This window comes from Solanum stenotomum, chromosome 11 (assembly GCF_019186545.1).
Source record: "Solanum stenotomum isolate F172 chromosome 11, ASM1918654v1, whole genome shotgun sequence".
Taxonomy (NCBI): domain Eukaryota; kingdom Viridiplantae; phylum Streptophyta; class Magnoliopsida; order Solanales; family Solanaceae; genus Solanum; species Solanum stenotomum.
In genome coordinates, this window is record NC_064292.1 from 348100 (window position 1) to 365857 (window position 17758).

Consider the following 17758-nt stretch of genomic DNA (forward strand, 5'->3'; position numbering starts at 1 on the left):
TTGCCAAAATTTAAATTTTATGAATTATGAATTTTAGTAAATTCATAATCCTCATAGTTATTGAATTCGTAATTAAATATTTATACATATTTAATGAATTTTCTAATACAAATATAAAATTCCGAGTTCATTCAAACCCGTAACTAATTAATGCTCTTCCTCCGCGTCTGAGTTAAGACATAGGTTATAGAGATCGATCACGTTTGAGGTTTGTATATTATATTTTGATGAGCTTGTTGATTGAGAATCGTATATATAATTATTGCTATTTTACCGGTCGGTCTATCCCTCATTCTTTGGATGGTATTACCAATTATCAAACTATTTCGATTAAACCGATCCTATCAATATGGGTTGGTCCAGAGGTGGAACTGCTCCAGCCTTAATCAAATGTATCAGATTCAAATTCTGGGTGTGTAGAAAATCGTTTTGGGAGTGTGTCATCCGAATTTAATCGAGACTCTAATGCGGATTCCGAACTTCGGGGAAAAAAATTTATTTCGATCCTAATTTTAAGTTTTTTACTCCTAAGTAGTAATAACTACTATAAGGATAAGAGTTTTAGAGCTTCCACAGGAGTGTATATAAATTCTCATTGTTTTAATTTTTTTGAATGTGTTTCAAATTTGAGAAGCTGGTTTTACCCATTTTTCAAGCGATTGTTTTTTTTTTTAAAGACAAATTCAATTTCAAATATTCTTTTCAACATAGCTCCAATTTTCTTCTCTTTTAAATATCATTTTTATGTGCAAAAACCTATTTAATCTTGTAATTCAACTTTTCCAAATTAGTTTAAAACATAAATATTTGGCTATTTTTTTATAATTCATACTTAATGCATGAATTATTTGGCAAAAGAGAATATTCAATTACATCCAACATTTAATATTAAATCATGAGAAGTACCATGAAGCTAGGTAAGTCAACGGTAAACTTCATAGCATTGACTCTATTTTACTGCGTTGCGGTTGACTTAAGTAATTAATGCACGTTAAATTAGGGAAGTCAACTAATATGCCAGATAATATACAAGACTTGAAGAGTTTGAACTCGTCAAACTATGCTGCATGCAGAATAATGGACTGAATTCAACCAATAAGTGAAGGTATCAATTAAAATTACGTATGAGTTTACATGAACTCAATATATAGTTTTTATTCAATTTATATATACATCTTTCACACACTGAATATATTGAACATGTAAAAGTGGACGAAAGAAGTATGAACTTAATTTATAATTTTCAAAGCTTGAATCCTCGTCCAATCTTTTCTACGTACAAGCCAATTGGGCAGAAATTTATAAAACGACGATGACTTTTGTGAGGCATGTAAGTCATCTCTATAATTATTATTGGGATGTTGCGTACAACGTGTGAAAAATATTGAGGACAAAATTGCTTGACACTTCATCTTCATTATTGCTATGACACAACTTGTTAGAAATATACAATATCTTACAACAGGTGTATGTATTAGTATAATATTCAGTTGATTTTATAAGATTTTAAAATAAATATATCCTTATACTCATATACTTAGGGGTCGTTTGGTGTGAGGGATAATACCAAATAGTCTCGGGATTAAATTATAGTACCGCTTATTTTGTTGTTTGGTTGGCAAGTTCGGGATAACTTATCCCGAGATTAATAATTAGTACCGGGATAAGTTATCCCTCTCTTTGGGTGGTATAGTAATCCCGGGATAACTTATCCCGGGATAAAATAGGTAAATGACAAAAATGTCTCTTTCAACCCTTTTGTTATATCACTTTTTACATTAATGAAGGGCATTTTTGTAAACAAATAAATTGTTCTTAAAATTTATTATTTTGAATACAACAAACCAAACACTCAATAAAAAATAATCCCAACACAACTTATCCCATCATAACTAATCCCAACATAACTTATCCCAACATAACTTATCCCATCATAACTCATTTTCAAACCAAACGACCCCTTAAGGTTTTGGACTAAATATTTAAATTGTATTCACATGGTATTAGACTCAATATTAGGTAAATCCAATATTAATGTTTTGACGTTGAACCCCGTTCAATGTAGACATTATTTTTGGAACCAAAATATACATGTAAGAAGGTATTAGGAATATAAAAGGTCTCATCTTAGGTCATTTTGAGTGTATGAGTATTGAGGTTTACAACGAAGTACGATCGAACTACTACCACTAACACGAATGTGACTTAGGCAAGTCTTAGCTACTTCCCGAATATCATAAGATGTCTTAATTTTTAAACGGAAAATTAAATGATCAAATATACTCATGCATCATTTGAATTAGTTTAAATACACTTTTGTTGTTACTATATGTTTTAAATTCAAATATGTCTTCCATTATATTTTGACATAAATTTTCCTTCAATTTTGACGAAACAAGACGTTCCAAGATCAAAATCAAATAAAAATGATGCACCCCCTAATTTTAATAAGCGATAAGTGTACATAATGACAAACTATTAATGTAAAATAAATAAAGTAGCTATCGTTTCATTTATTTCCTTTAAGGAGCAAAGTCTTGGTCAGTTTGCTATTAAATGGGCCCCGCCGATTTGTATAAGTTAAAAAAAAACTGACGTTATTCTCTTTTTATACAATCTCTTCTTCTCGTTTATATCTCCTATTTCCTTCAATTTCTCCCCAAAATCAGTTTGAAATTTCAAATCTCCACCATCACGTTCTCAATCGCGATTTCACAATCCCTTCAAAAATTTCAAGTACCGCCAAAACTTATCTCAATCGATTAATTTAAATTTTTGTCTATTTTTTCAGTTTTTTCAAGCTATTTTTCACATCAGTTCATAATCCATACATAGTTTTCATTCAAACAATGGATGCGCAGTCTCCATCTAAAAGATTCACAAGAGGTATACCCTTGCATGTCAAAATATTGTTGAACACCTATCGTTTTCCTTGGGTTTAACTCAGGATTTTGGGAAGGTTGCAGGTTCAATGTCCAAATACAACGCAATGCAAGAGATCAGATCCAAATTGAAAAATGACCCAATCAGATTGGAGGAAATGAGTGCAAAATCGAAGCAATCCAACATCAAAATTGTGGAGGGAGGTAAGAAAGATCAGTCTGATACTGGGTCAAGTAAAAAAGGGAAAGAAAAAACAACTAATTATACATATGACAATGCAAAAAGAAAGGAAGGGGTTGTTTCTGGCTCATTGGAGCATGATGAGGTATTTGTATAATCATTATTTTTGTATATGTTACAATTTTATATTTTTCTTATATTTTTGTGTTGATTCATGTCTTCTCTGTTTATTTATATAGTTTTATATAGTCACTATGTTAATATCCAAAGTTAATGTATAAAATAGAACTATTTAACTATACATACAAGGTAAACAATTATACATTTGAAATTGGTTGTATAATGTATAATATTAATAGTTATTGTATTAGTAGTGTCACAACAACTTCTATATATATACAATATAAATATTTATACACTTGATACAATTTTGTGCATTCATGTTTTATGTATAAGTTTTTGCATTTGTATAAGGATACTTTTTGTATAATGTTCATTCAGACATATACAATTCCACAAATTATAGCGAATTAAGTTTTGTAGTAATATACATATTCCCATTATATACTTATATAAACGTTTATATACACAAATTAAAGCTTTATACAAATATACAATTGACAAATCTAAAATAATTGACATATACATATACCTATTGTATATAAATATACAAAATCAAATATCCAAAATAAGGACTAACCTGCTCTGTATAAATATTCAAATTCGAATAAACAGTCAACAGTTTCATGTACTTATACAACTCACAACAACACTAATCGGTATATGTATATAACTTACAAATTCCAATAAACAGTCAACAGTTTCATATACTTATACATGTCACAACAACACTAATATGTATATGTATATAACGTACAGGGAATTTAGTTTTTCATTTATATACATATTCTGAATATACAATTATATAAACCATTGTATACACAAATTTACAATTTCACACAGTGCAGTGGTATTGTTACTTTCACATAGTATAGGTTTTTGCATTTGTATAAGAATCATATATCCAAAATTAGGATGAATCTGCACTGTATAAATATACAAATTCAAAACAAAAAGTCAAAAGTTTCATATACGAATTATACATATCTTGCTGAATCATATCTAAGCACCTATACGTATAAACTCTAAGCAAATTATAATACAATTTCATCTTCATTCATAGTTTCGACATCAAATATACAAATCCAAACAAAAATATTACTGTGAAAAGAACGAATATCCGATCACAAATTCAAAATAATCAACAATTTCATCTAGAAAATTTGCAAATCACAAATTTTCCTAGATTTCAAATTAACTGTACAAATCATAAGTGTTAAACTCTGTTACGAACAAGATATACACCTCTGAATCTACATTCAACTGAAATTGATGAAAGTTAAAAAGGAAATTTGATTTTGAATACACGTTGAACACCAATTTCGACCAGAAAAAAATAAAATCAGAGAATTTTTTCGTCATGAAATTACCTCATGTTGTTATCTCTAAAATCAATATGATCTCGATTATTTGAATAGTACCATCAACAACTTGATTGATTTTCTTAACTGAGTTACAATGGAGTTCTTACTGTTGAAGAAGACGTAGAAGGAAGGAAAATCGATTGAAACAGAATGTGCGTGAATTCAGTGATTTTTTTTCCTTTTTTTTCTAACCAAAATTACCGCCTTTATATTTAATTTTTTAAACAATCAAAATGTATATAAAATTGAAGAAATACCGAGATATACAGAAAGACAGCTCCATAGCCAACTAAAATTTTGCTATGGAGTGCAATTATATAAACTATAGCCATAACATACAATTATGAATTTTATATTTGTTATACATAAAATTTACTCTAATAATAAATGCCTGATTTCTTAGTGAAAACAAGGGCACAAACATGAATTCACAAAAACATACAAAATATGGACTTGCCTTAAGAATGCCCAATTCTATTAAGGCCCAAATTATAGTAGCCCAACTCATTTCTTCCCAAAGCAAGGCAATACAGGTACACACATGGTCATAAATGCAATATGAAATTATATCGAACTCAAAATTTGGAAGTTAAAATTTTGTTTATTATTTTTTATAAATATAAAAATTTCATAAGATGTGAAAACTATCAAAATTTCTCTAATTCGTACGCTATTTTACCAAATGAATAAATCATAGTTCATAAACAAGACATCAGAATGTCCTAAGGCACCACATTAATAAATCACATGTCTTCAAAATTATTTATAAATAAATATATACAATTACAAACTTTCAAAAACACATAATTTTATAGAGATACACTAGTCAACAATAGTAATAATTAAGTATTCTTTAATACAATCCTTTCACATGGTACGGACAATCTAACATGCATCTTTTTCTTCTTTTATTTACATATAAACTTATCGGTCAAATATTATATTAAAAAAAATTACAATCATGCTTTTGAATCTCAAATCATACTTTTGAAGAATCTGAAATTTGAAATTACAGTCTCGAACTAACACTAAATTAAAATCACAACTTCATAAATTTTATGCCTTTTCTCAAATAATTAAGGTATTAGAAAATAAATTACACACAAATATCGTAATTAACTATTAACTGAGAATTCTGAAACCTCCTTTATATGAGGAACAATGGCGTAAAGTTACGAGTACTAAAATATTTTTTGTTGAAAAATTATACTATATATATAAAAAAGTACCCGAAGTATTTTCATACATATATATTAAATTTTAAATTCCAAATTTCTGATTTATCGTCACCAATGAAAAATTCGTTAATTTTTTGGTCGACATGAATTTTTCTTCAAGTACTATATATATTCAATAAATATAGTATATTGTATAACGAGTGAAATCTGAAACAATGAATCTTTAGGCTTATATTTGCTTGGTTGGCTTGGATAGTCAGATGAATACAAAAACATTCCAATCAAATGGAAGAGTACATAATTAATTTTTAAATCTAGAGGAATTTAAAAAAAAATTAATCGTAATTTTTTTAAATATCTTAAATTATTAATTATTGTGACTTATAATACTTTTTAGTTTTTACGTAGTTTTCAAATATGTAAATTTTATTTTTTAAAAACTTAAAAATTTCATACCTGATTTATGATTAAAATTAAACTATTTGACTCTCGAAATTTAAACGGTACCACAAAAAGAGAAGAAGTAATTAGGTAGCAACTCCTCTGGATATTATAACGATTTGGTGAAAGTAGTTGGAGTCTGTTTTCTTTGACTATCGATAACCCTAATAATCACCTAATTAAGGCAAATTGTTTAAAAGACAGATTATTAATTTGTCACTTTATCAAACAACAATTATTTGCAAACATATTGGCTAACTGAGAGGTTATAAGAATATCTTTTATTGTCATTTTTTTAAATCCTTTTTTCTTAAAAAAAGAAAGATATAGATCAAAATTATGTCATTATGAAATTTTTATTCAAAAAATTGTAAAATATTTTTTATAAACTTTATTTTTTTTATCTCAATATAATATTCCTCCTCCTTTCACTATAGGTGTTTTTTTAAGTTAATTCTATCTTAATTTTATAAATTAATAGGTATTTTAGATAATTATTTATAATAATCATGATAAGTAAAATCAACCAGAGTATGTCCTTTATATTATTAAAACTTGCCTGAAAAGAGACATTAAATGTCTGATTTATTTTTTAAAAGCAAACAGACATGCAAAAGTTCTAAAATTTTGAATACGAGTTAAATTGCAATGTCCAAATAAAATATCTTAATCTTTATTTGAAAATGTAGTTGTTGAAATTGGATATTGGAATTTATGATTACTAAAATTGAATACAGCAACATATTTCCCACATTCTGATTTTTCCTTAAATTATGGAGAATCTTTGAAAATTTACTATCGAAAATGTTAAATCAACTTTATTGATTTTTATTAATCAGTCACAACTTGCATCCATTATTGCAGAAGGTTCTCTAATGAGAAAAGTGTCTTTGATTTTCAAGATGGTACAATTTTTTTATCGTGATTTTTTAATATATTTTTCAAAAAGTATATTGAATATGTATCAATTATTGCGACTTGTATTACTTCTTAGTTTGTATGTAGGTTTTCAATAAATAAATTGTATTTTAAAAAAATTTAAAGATCTCATGCCCAAATTCACGATAAAAATAGAACCATTTTAACTCTCAAAATTCAAATGATATCAGATAGATTGAGACAGAGATATATATAAAAATCATCATCGCCTACTTGTTAGATAAGATTTTAATTAAATAAGAAATCACCGGAATTTTTAATATTTTATTCAAATATTGAAAAAGTCTCATATGACTACTTCTTTGCCCAATTTGCCTAAGACCATTTTCCACTAAAGTCTGCTGTAATAGACTAGTAACACAAGTTTCCTAATTGGTGGAGTGGAATACATCTACACCCCAAAATTTGTTATTAAAAAAATGCAACGTTGAAATAAATAGTTATTATATCGAATTATCGATGAATGAAATTTTATAAACAAATAAAAGTTGGGATAAAAATATGCATTATATATTAAGATATCGCAAGAGAACTACACAATTGGAAGATCACTTTTTATTTTTTTAATACTCACGCTCGTTATCACACCAATGGACAATGTTCAACGGATAAAGGACGAAAATCTTGAATTTATCACTATCTACGTTCGGAAATAAAAGTTTTAAAATAGCCAAAATCAAGGGTAATATTTAAGACCAAACATAGTTTCAGTAGGAAATTAATAATCCGAGTCATGTTAGAGATGTTTTTAAGTATCTCGCCTTGCTAATTATTTCACCAGACACACTTACAAATAAAGTAAATTATTTTGTTTGACTATGATGTTGGAAATTGTCAAGAATAATACATGAAGACAAAGACACTTTTTTTTCTTTATATATTGCCTAGATCTATAGCTAATTCATGAGACACAAGTGAAAAAGAAATTGTCTAGCTATCTTTCTTCACTTCTTTTCTACCTAAATATAATAAAAATAAATACCAAGAAAAAAAAAATGTCTCCTTATATTTTAGCAGTTACATGCATTTTGCTATCAGCTTGTAGTTTCTATGAAACAAATGCCCAATTGAGTGCCAATTTTTACTCAAGTACATGTCCAAATGTTTCAAGTATTGTCCAAAATGTAATTCAACAAGCTTTACAGTCTGATGCCCGCATTGGAGCCAGCCTCATTCGTCTTCATTTCCACGATTGCTTTGTCAACGTAAATTTACTCTTTCTTATTACGTTTTTACACATAATTTATACTTGTTAGCTCATTTTAAGTAACATAATTCTACTTGTTATTTCACAGGGATGTGATGCTTCACTTTTGTTAGATAACAACGCTACAACAAATATTGTAAGTGAGAAAGATGCAGCTCCAAATACAAATTCCACAAGAGGTTTCGACGTCGTTGACAACATTAAAACAGCTCTTGAAAGTTCTTGCCCTGGCGTTGTCTCTTGTGCCGATATTCTTGCTCTTGCCGCAGAATCCTCTGTTTCTCAGGTACGAAAAAAATGTCATCTTTCTATAATTAAAAACAATTCAACTTTAAAATTCTCCTTTTACCCTTAATGAAATGATTCTTTAGATAAGACGTTTCAAAAGTCTTCCTTTCTTTCTTAAACTTTATTTCGTGCAGGCAGGTGGTCCTTCATGGAATGTTTTATTAGGACGAAGAGACAGTAGAACCGCAAACCAAGCCGGAGCTAATACATCAATTCCTTCTCCTACTGAAGGGTTAACCAACATTACAGCAAAGTTTACTGCTGTTGGCCTTAACATAACCGATCTAGTTGCCTTATCTGGTAATTAATCAATTAACTCTGTTTTGATTGCATATCCATTTGGGAAGTCGAACAATTTATTAATTAGTTTTGATAAATCTTTATAATTAGGTGCACATACATTTGGACGTGCCCAATGTCGTGTATTCAGTGCCCGGCTTTACAATTTCAATGGCACAGGAAATCCAGATCCAAGTTTGAACACAACTTACTTAGCTAACCTTAGGCAAATATGTCCTCAAAATGGCAGTGCAACAGCCTTGGCTAATCTTGATCCCACCACGTCTGATGGTTTCGATAATAATTATTACGCGAATTTGCAGAACAATCAAGGGCTTTTGCAATCAGATCAAGAATTATTTTCATCAGGAACAACTTTATCAATTGTGAACACATTTAGTAGTAACCAAAATACATTTTTTCAGAGCTTTGTTCAGTCTATGATTAATATGGGAAATATTAGTCCGTTAACGGGTACCAATGGGGAGATTCACTCAGATTGTAAAAGAATCAATTGAAGCAAAAAGTTTTGATGATTAAGAGATTGGTTTTGCTTTAATCAAGTGTTGGTTATTAGTTGAATATTGGTAATTGTCTTTGTTTTTCACCTTAAGAAGGAGATTAACAAATACGTTCAAATTTTGATTTGTGTACTATAAGAGTTGAATATGATTATGAAAAAGTTTGAGTATTGTGTACAATCGGCTAATTCAAATGGACTCTATTTTTAAAACGTTCAATATGTACGGTGACTAACACTTCAATACCAAAACACTTTATACCACATTTTGTTGATTGTTAGAATATGTTTTTCCCTTCCACGATTATCTTGTTTATTTTGAACAAGTATAAATGTAATAGAATCATCATTTTTGGGGAAAATTGCGGGTCAATGTTTTGAGTCATCTAGTTCACAAAAGTATAAAATGTACACATATAATATACATATCGATACACAACATATCAACCGAAGTGTATTTGTAGCGTATATATTGTATACTTTATACATAATATATATAGTATACATACCTATACATGCCATAACATATAAACCGAAGTGTATAGATAGTATACATACTTATATACATTATATCAACCAAAATGTATAGGTATTGTATATACTTCAGCCATGTTGATGATTAAACTAGATGGCCGAAGGAAACAATATATCAACCGAAATGTATAGGTATTGTATATACTTCAACCATGTTAGTAATTAAACTAGATGGCCGATGGAAACATTTACGCAAGTTTTCCTTACTTTTTACGTTTTATTTGGTCAATTGAGACTAATCATCGTCCAGAATGGTAACCCTGCGGATTAACAAATAGGTCAACACAAATTTAAGGATTAAGGTGTAATTACCTTTTTAATTTTTTTTAACCATAGCTAGTTAAGGGCTTTTAGCGTTAAAATCACCATTATTGCAAGTTCAAAGAATTGTGCTTTGAATTTTGAATATGAAAAAAGAGTTCAAATCTAATGGAAAATAGTTTATTTCATAAATTCATAAATTTTCTATTATTTTTCACTCTATGAAAAATAACTAACAACATGATCTCTATTTACAATATAAATACGCACACCCTAAATTATAATCCTTTAGATTATTAATCCTTAAATAACTCTACTTGAAACCAAATGACCCCCTTAATACACAACTTAATTCCTTTATACATACATACACATGTGACTTGTGAGTGTCCATTAGAGGAAATGATCTTTTATGATCACTTACAAATTGAATAGAAAAAAATGATATTTTCGATCTTTTGGATGTAACAATATAAAACTTCTATCAAAAAAGACATAAAATTGAAAACAAATTTATAGAGGACTACAAAATTAAATCTTCCATCTTATTATATGTTGTAATAATATTAATGAAGTTATGCTGAGTTTAATTAAATTACAAGGGGCTTGGGCTTTTCCATGGGAAATGGAATGCAACAAATTTTATAAATCAATTATTTGTTTCCAGCTGGAGATATCCCTCCAGTTGTCCTAAAAATAAAACTAAAAAAGCAAGCACCTTCCTTTGATATTTGATTATTTGTAGTTTTCCTTTATGTCCATATTTTGTCCCTAAATTCTTTCAATTATGTGTAGCCATTTGTCCTATATTTCTCTCTCTCCATTTATATATATATATTATATTTTTTTTCCTCTTATTTTAAGCCCTAATTTGATTTAGTCCTTAGTCCCTTTGAAAACCTCACAAACCTATACCAAGTCATAAAAATAGTCATGTGGCTAAATATATAAAGAAGTTCACACGCTTTTAAAAGATAATCATATATTTTTTATTTGACAACTTGATTACTCATCTTATTATAATAGGTAGATCTAGAATTTTAAGAAAATAGGCACACTAATATGGACAGGTCTATTTTAAATTTAAATTTAATAAATTTAGTCTTTAGAATTTTACCATGTTAATTTTTTTTTTGAAATTGTAGGCTCAAAGGTATTCCACTATTCCTTTTACAATTTTAATATTTTTTCATATCTATATCTATAAGATGTACAAATTAGCTTTAATAATTATATTTATTCATAACTTAACATTTCAAAAAATTAAGAAAAAGAGAGAGAAAAGCATGAATTCATGACCGTATCCCTCCCTCCCAGATATGCCCTTTTTTTATTGTATATCTACATATATATAGAAGGACAAAGTTAAGATATGACTTATGAATTCAGTCAAACTCAATAACTTTAATCAAAATTTAATCGGTTAATTAATATTTTTACAAAGTCATTGAATACTTATAAACTTCAAATCTTTATTTTGACTCTATATCAATTAATGTGACATGATATAACTGGTAAAATAAAAGAAAATAAAGTGCCTTGTGCATATGAGAATGCAGAAATTCATGTAAAAACAACAGAAATGATTAATATGCATAGAACTATAATAGATTTGATTGAAAGACCAATATACGTTCGTTGATAACATACGTGCATATAAGAAAAAGATTGATGGACCATTTCACCTACCACTATTTTTCTTGTAAGTGGCTACCATGACATACACAACCTTTATATATATATAGTGTCATTGCGTGAAAAGAATAGTGATATAAATAATATAATATCATATTCAATATAATTTTATTAGTAAAGTTTGAAACAATAATATATATGTAGTTTTATTTCTAATTTATAAAAATAAAGTTATTTGCGATGGACCCTCCTTGATACATGCTTAAGATAATGATGAATTAGGGAAATATTATCTATTAGACATAGTAAAAAAAAAGTAAGTGATGATATAAATTGTTTTTTTTTTTGTGAAAATAAGAAATTGCATGGAGATTATGAAATTAATAACACAAAACAAAATTCCAACGCGCTAAGACACTGTCGATCCCAAGTTACAAACATCAACTTATTGAAAGGAAAATTTTTACAAGTAATTTTTTATGTGAACAAGTATTAGATTATATGACATCAGGGATATTCAATGTAATTTTATATGTGGGGTATATGATAGCTAACATATACATAAACCTCATTTTTATTTTTACGGAATAGAGAAACTATTTCCCATAGATTCTTAGCTAAAATTAGAAAATTAAGAAAGAAAAAGAGACAACATACCATACAAGTATAACAATAAATATTAATTAATATATTGGGAAAAAAAAAAGAAAAGAAACTAAGTGATACCTAAGTTATACTAATAAAAATATGACTATACTTAATAATCTACTACTCTTCTATCATAATCTTCGACTTTCTATCTAAAATCCATGTCTTTAGACTTCAGTCTATTAACTGCTATAAATTAATCATAATTAATATAAATATACATCTATGATATCTTATAATATTAGAGCCTAGAGGAGAACATAACAAAATCTGATGATCAAGAAAAAAGATTTGTAATATACAATATTTATATATTAAGTATGATTATTATGTGTATATTTATATTTGAATAAATATACAAAAACCTGTATATTTATTGATTATTTACAAATTATATCACTTAGGAAATGGTCTTAGACTCAGCTTCCTTTGTTGGAAAATGTCAAATTTGATGTAAACAGCCGCCAAATATCCATCTTATTGTGAATTTGTACCTAATTAAATTAAATTAAATTAAAGAATGACTCTGCCATAGTTATGCTATTAAGTAAAGTGGTTGGTCCAAGTTTAATTTGTTGCCAAATCGCTTTCTTATAGTGACTTGTGATTTATATTAATCAATGAAAAAAATAATTTTACAGGATAAGATTTGGAAAATGAAAAGACTTGGCCTATTTGCTAAAAAATACTAATTATTTTTAACTTCATCTTTTATACTTTAAATTTAGGTTGAAATTGACATTTTATTTGATGAGTTTAAAGTAATTTTTTGAATGGATTTTTCAAACATAAAAGATCATTTTATTATGTTTTCAATCAATATACATAAAATATCAATAAATGATTTTTATTTTTTATTTTTTGTATCTCATCTATTTCAAATTGATTGTCTTACTTCATATTTTAAAGGTTAATTTAAAAAATAATGTCTTTTTCTTATCTTAACAACTTTTTAATTTTAATTTTCATATGACATGCTTAAAAATTAGTATCTTTAATTTAAAAATATTATTTTTGAAACTTTTTATAAATTATAATCTGATACACAAATAGTAAAAGGAATGGAGTAACTTTTAATTAATTATTTTTTAAAAAATAAGAATGGATTGCTCCAGTAATTTAGATTTCTTCTCCTTTTTTTTCTTTTAGCCCATAACTCTTTACTCTGCTCAAATAAATATTGTCTGTTACTTTTACACCCTTATTGCCACCATCTTTTCTCTCTCTTCTTTACCCTCCATGAATGAGCTGAACAACATAACTCCACTCCCCCATACTCAGAAAGAGTCAACACCACCAAAACCCTCAAAAAATATTAATTCTTGGCACAAATATTTATGCAAAATGGCCCCTTTTGACTTCATGAATTGCTAGTTCACATTCTAGAAAATGATGTTTTTGGTTTCTTTGAATTTAAAATTCTATTAATTTGTTTGTATCTGAGGTGGGTTTTTCAGTTAAAGCATCAACCTGCCTGTTAACGTTCCAAAATCCAAGATATCATTCTCTTTCTCTTCTTTTCTACCTGAAAAAAAAACAAATATTTTCTGGTACCCCTCAAGAGTTTTCTTCTGATTTATGTTCTGTTTGTTCATTATTGATTTGGGTTTCTCTTTTTTCTCAGTCTTGGAGCTCTTTTGAATGAAAAAGGTGACATCTTTACCCTTCTGTTGATGTTTCTTTTGATGGGTATTTCATATATTGTGCTTCTGTGGTGATGAAATAGTTGTTCTTTGTGTTACTGTTCCTTTTCAAGAACTGCTTGTTTTAGCCTTTAAGGTCTAATTTTGTGTTCTTTTGGGATTTGAATGATGATGGAAGGTTTTGGATTGTTAGTGAAGAGTTTGTTTATATTGGTGTTGGGAGTTTTGCGTGTTTCTGGTTTTGAACCTGCTGATAATTTCTTAGTAGATTGTGGATCATCTAAAGATACTAATGTTGGTAATAGGGTTTTTATGGCTGATAAATCAGCTTCAAAGTTTTTGTCAACTTCAAAAGATATATTGGCTGATACCCCTTCAAATTCAATTACAAAAGCTAATGATTCACCCCTTTATCAAACTGCTAGAATTTTTACTCAACAATCCAGCTATAAATTTCCAATTAGCCTAACGGGGAGGCATTGGATTCGCCTTTATTTTTACCCGTTTGTTTACCAAGGTTATGATATGAGCACTGCAATGTTCTCTGTTTCCACTCAAAAGAATGTTCTTCTTGGCAATTTCTCTCCAAAAAATGCTTCTGTCAAGGAATTTTCAGTAAATGTTACCTCGAATGACCTTGTAGTAACGTTCTCTCCTTCGAGCAATTCATTTGCTTATATAAATGCTATGGAAATTGTCTCTGTACCTGATGTCCTTATAACTGATGATGCCTCCACCATTAGTCCAGCTGGGACATTTAGTGGTATGTATGCACAGGCTCTCGAAACAGTCGCTAGGGTAAACATGGGTGGATCGTTGGTGTCGTTTGATAATGATACACTTTGGAGAACTTGGGTTACTGATCAAAGTTTCTTGATTCAGCCAAGTTCAGCTAAGTCGGTTAGTAAGATTGGATCCGTAAAATATCCAGCAGATGGAGCAACACCAGATTCTGCACCACCGTCAGTTTATGGTACTTGTAGTAAGATGAACGTGGCTGGTACTGGTGATGATCCTAATGCCAATTTTAACGTGACCTGGACGTTTAATGTGGATCCTGGGTTTCAATATTTCATTCGCTTACACTTCTGTGACATAGTGAGTATAGCTGCCAATCAGCTGCTGTTTAACATTTATGTTAACTCCTGGAACGTGGCTCATGATTTTGATCCTGGTCAGAAAGCTCGGGGAATTTTGGCCACAGCTTATTACAATGATTATGTTACTCCAACCGCTAAAAGTAATAGGCTTAACGTTAGTGTGGGCCCATCTCCAAGGAGTGCTTATCCTGATGCCTTCCTAAATGGACTGGAACTTCTGAAGTTGAATAATTCTCAGGGCAGCCTTAGTCAGGTAGATTCTGTTTCTACTAACCCGAGTTCAAAGGCAAAGAAGAATGTCGGAGTCATCGTGGGTGTGTGTATAGGTGTCCCAGTTGTGTTGGTGATGGTTGGCATCTTATTTTGCATGCATAGAAGAAGAAAACAAGAAAAGCTTGCCCAGTCAAAAATATGGATTCCTTTATCTATGAATGGTGGCACTTCACACACCATGGGAAGCAAGTATTCAAACGGAACAACCATAAGTGCTGCTTCAAACATGAGTTATCGTGTTCCTTTTGCAGCTTTGCTGGAAGCAACGAGCAACTTCGATGAGAGTTTGGTTATTGGAATAGGTGGCTTTGGGAAGGTATACAAGGGTGTTTTGTATGATGGAACAAAGGTGGCTGTGAAAAGGGGTAATCCCAAGTCCCAACAAGGTCTTGCAGAGTTCCGAACGGAAATTGAGATGCTTTCTCAGTTCCGCCACCGGCATCTGGTTTCATTGATGGGATACTGTGATGAAAAAAATGAAATGATTCTAGTTTATGAATATATGGAGAATGGGACCCTCAAGAGCCATCTGTATGGGTCAGATCTACCCAGTATGAGCTGGAAGCAGAGGCTGGAGATATGCATTGGGTCGGCCAGAGGTCTGCACTACCTTCATACTGGCTATGCTAAAGCAGTTATACATCGTGATGTCAAGTCCGCAAACATACTGCTTGATGAGAGTTTTATGGCAAAAGTTGCTGATTTTGGACTATCCAAGACAGGGCCTGAACTTGATCAAACTCATGTTAGCACAGCCGTGAAAGGAAGTTTTGGCTACCTAGATCCAGAATATTTTAGAAGGCAACAGCTGACAGAAAAATCTGATGTTTATTCTTTCGGTGTTGTTTTATTCGAAGTTCTTTGTGCTAGGCCTGTCATAGATCCATCTCTTCCGAGAGAGATGGTCAACTTAGCTGAATGGGCAATGAAGTGGCAGAAGTTGGGACAACTGGAACAAATTATAGATTCCAATCTTGAGGGCAAAATAAGACCAGATTCCCTCAGGAAGTTTGCAGAAACAGCAGAGAAATGCTTAGCTGATTTTGGTGTAGACAGGCCATCAATGGGCGATGTGTTGTGGAATCTGGAGTATGCACTTCAACTTCAAGAAGCTGTCATTCAAGATGATCCTGAAGAAAACAGCACCATCCTTATTGGTGAGCTCTCTCCACAAGTTGATGATTTCAGTCAAGTTGATCCCGGTGCTTCTGCTGCTCATAACGGAACACCAAATTTGGATGATCTCTCTGGTGTTTCCATGAGTAAGGTTTTCTCACAATTGCTCAAGTCTGAGGGTAGATAATTAAGTAAAAAGGTACATACAGTGTTTAGGTGTTTGTTAATTCCACTTTTGTTTGTGGATCATATAAAGATTGATCTTTTCTTTCTTTTGTAACAGTTTATTATACGAATTTCCGAGTATTAAATAGGAATGTTAACTTTGAAAATATGCATTGTTCTACCTGTGGATCTTCTTTTCATTTTCTTGGGCATGCTCATTCATGTCATGCCTGTGAGAAGGCCTTTGTGAATATGGAGCAGCACCAGGAGGTTGCTCAGACCCCCCCCCCCCCACACCCACACAGAGATTTCTCTGGATATTTAATGTGTTTGAGATACTTGGTGATACTGCAAAGTTAGTGGCTTCGGAGATCGGAATATAATCAAATATTAAGGCTTGTTACTTTTTCTCCCTTTTTAAATTACTGGCAAAAGCTTGTTACTTTTTCTCCCTCTTAAGATCGAAATTGTTTGGTCATTGTTGTCATACATGTTTAAACCTTCTTTGAAGATGGAAGGTAGGGAGATATGTCAATTCATTGGCTAAATTGAACTTATGCACTATGAGGCCCAGGGCATTGGTCTAGTGGTAAGAATGCAATGTGTGATGTGTGGCTTAGGCACAAAAACCTAGTACTTAATTGGAGAAGGGCAAGATCATTATCCATGAGTTTTGGACCGTGCCACTGGGCGCTTGAGGATTTCTCGGTTGTTAAAGGAAATAGTCAGCTTTTGTACGACGGAGTTTCTGTGGCTCCCTGTTGAACACCTTACGATGTTTTATGAGGTATGTTTGGTCTTGCATAAATGTGATTTTTTCTCTATAGAATCTTTTATCATCATTATTATTTAGACTCTACCTGTATGCTCATCTCCTTTTTCAAATTGTTTAGTTAGAACAAGTAACTAAGAAAGAATGTCAGGAGTCCCTTGATATGTTATGAATCCTGACATTCTTTCTTTCCTCATCAGGCCATCCTATTC

The 17758-nt window shown here is 30.2% G+C and overlaps 2 protein-coding genes across 2 annotated transcripts; both read left to right on the forward strand.

Moving 5' to 3' along the window:
- Nucleotides 1–8019: 8019 nt before the first annotated feature.
- On the forward strand, nucleotides 8020–9410 carry LOC125844634 (peroxidase 15-like). Its single transcript, XM_049523946.1, has 4 exons — nucleotides 8020–8310; nucleotides 8401–8598; nucleotides 8735–8900; nucleotides 8991–9410. The coding sequence occupies exons 1-4, from the start codon at nucleotides 8101–8103 to the stop codon at nucleotides 9395–9397; spliced, it is 981 nt and encodes a 326-aa protein (XP_049379903.1). The 5' UTR covers nucleotides 8020–8100; the 3' UTR covers nucleotides 9398–9410.
- Nucleotides 9411–13656: 4246 nt separating this feature from the next.
- LOC125844163 (receptor-like protein kinase HERK 1) lies at nucleotides 13657–16879 on the forward strand. Its single transcript, XM_049523424.1, has one exon. It carries the CDS (start codon nucleotides 14286–14288, stop codon nucleotides 16794–16796), a length of 2511 nt encoding a protein of 836 aa, XP_049379381.1. The 5' UTR covers nucleotides 13657–14285; the 3' UTR covers nucleotides 16797–16879.
- The last annotated feature ends 879 nt before the right edge of the window (nucleotides 16880–17758 follow it).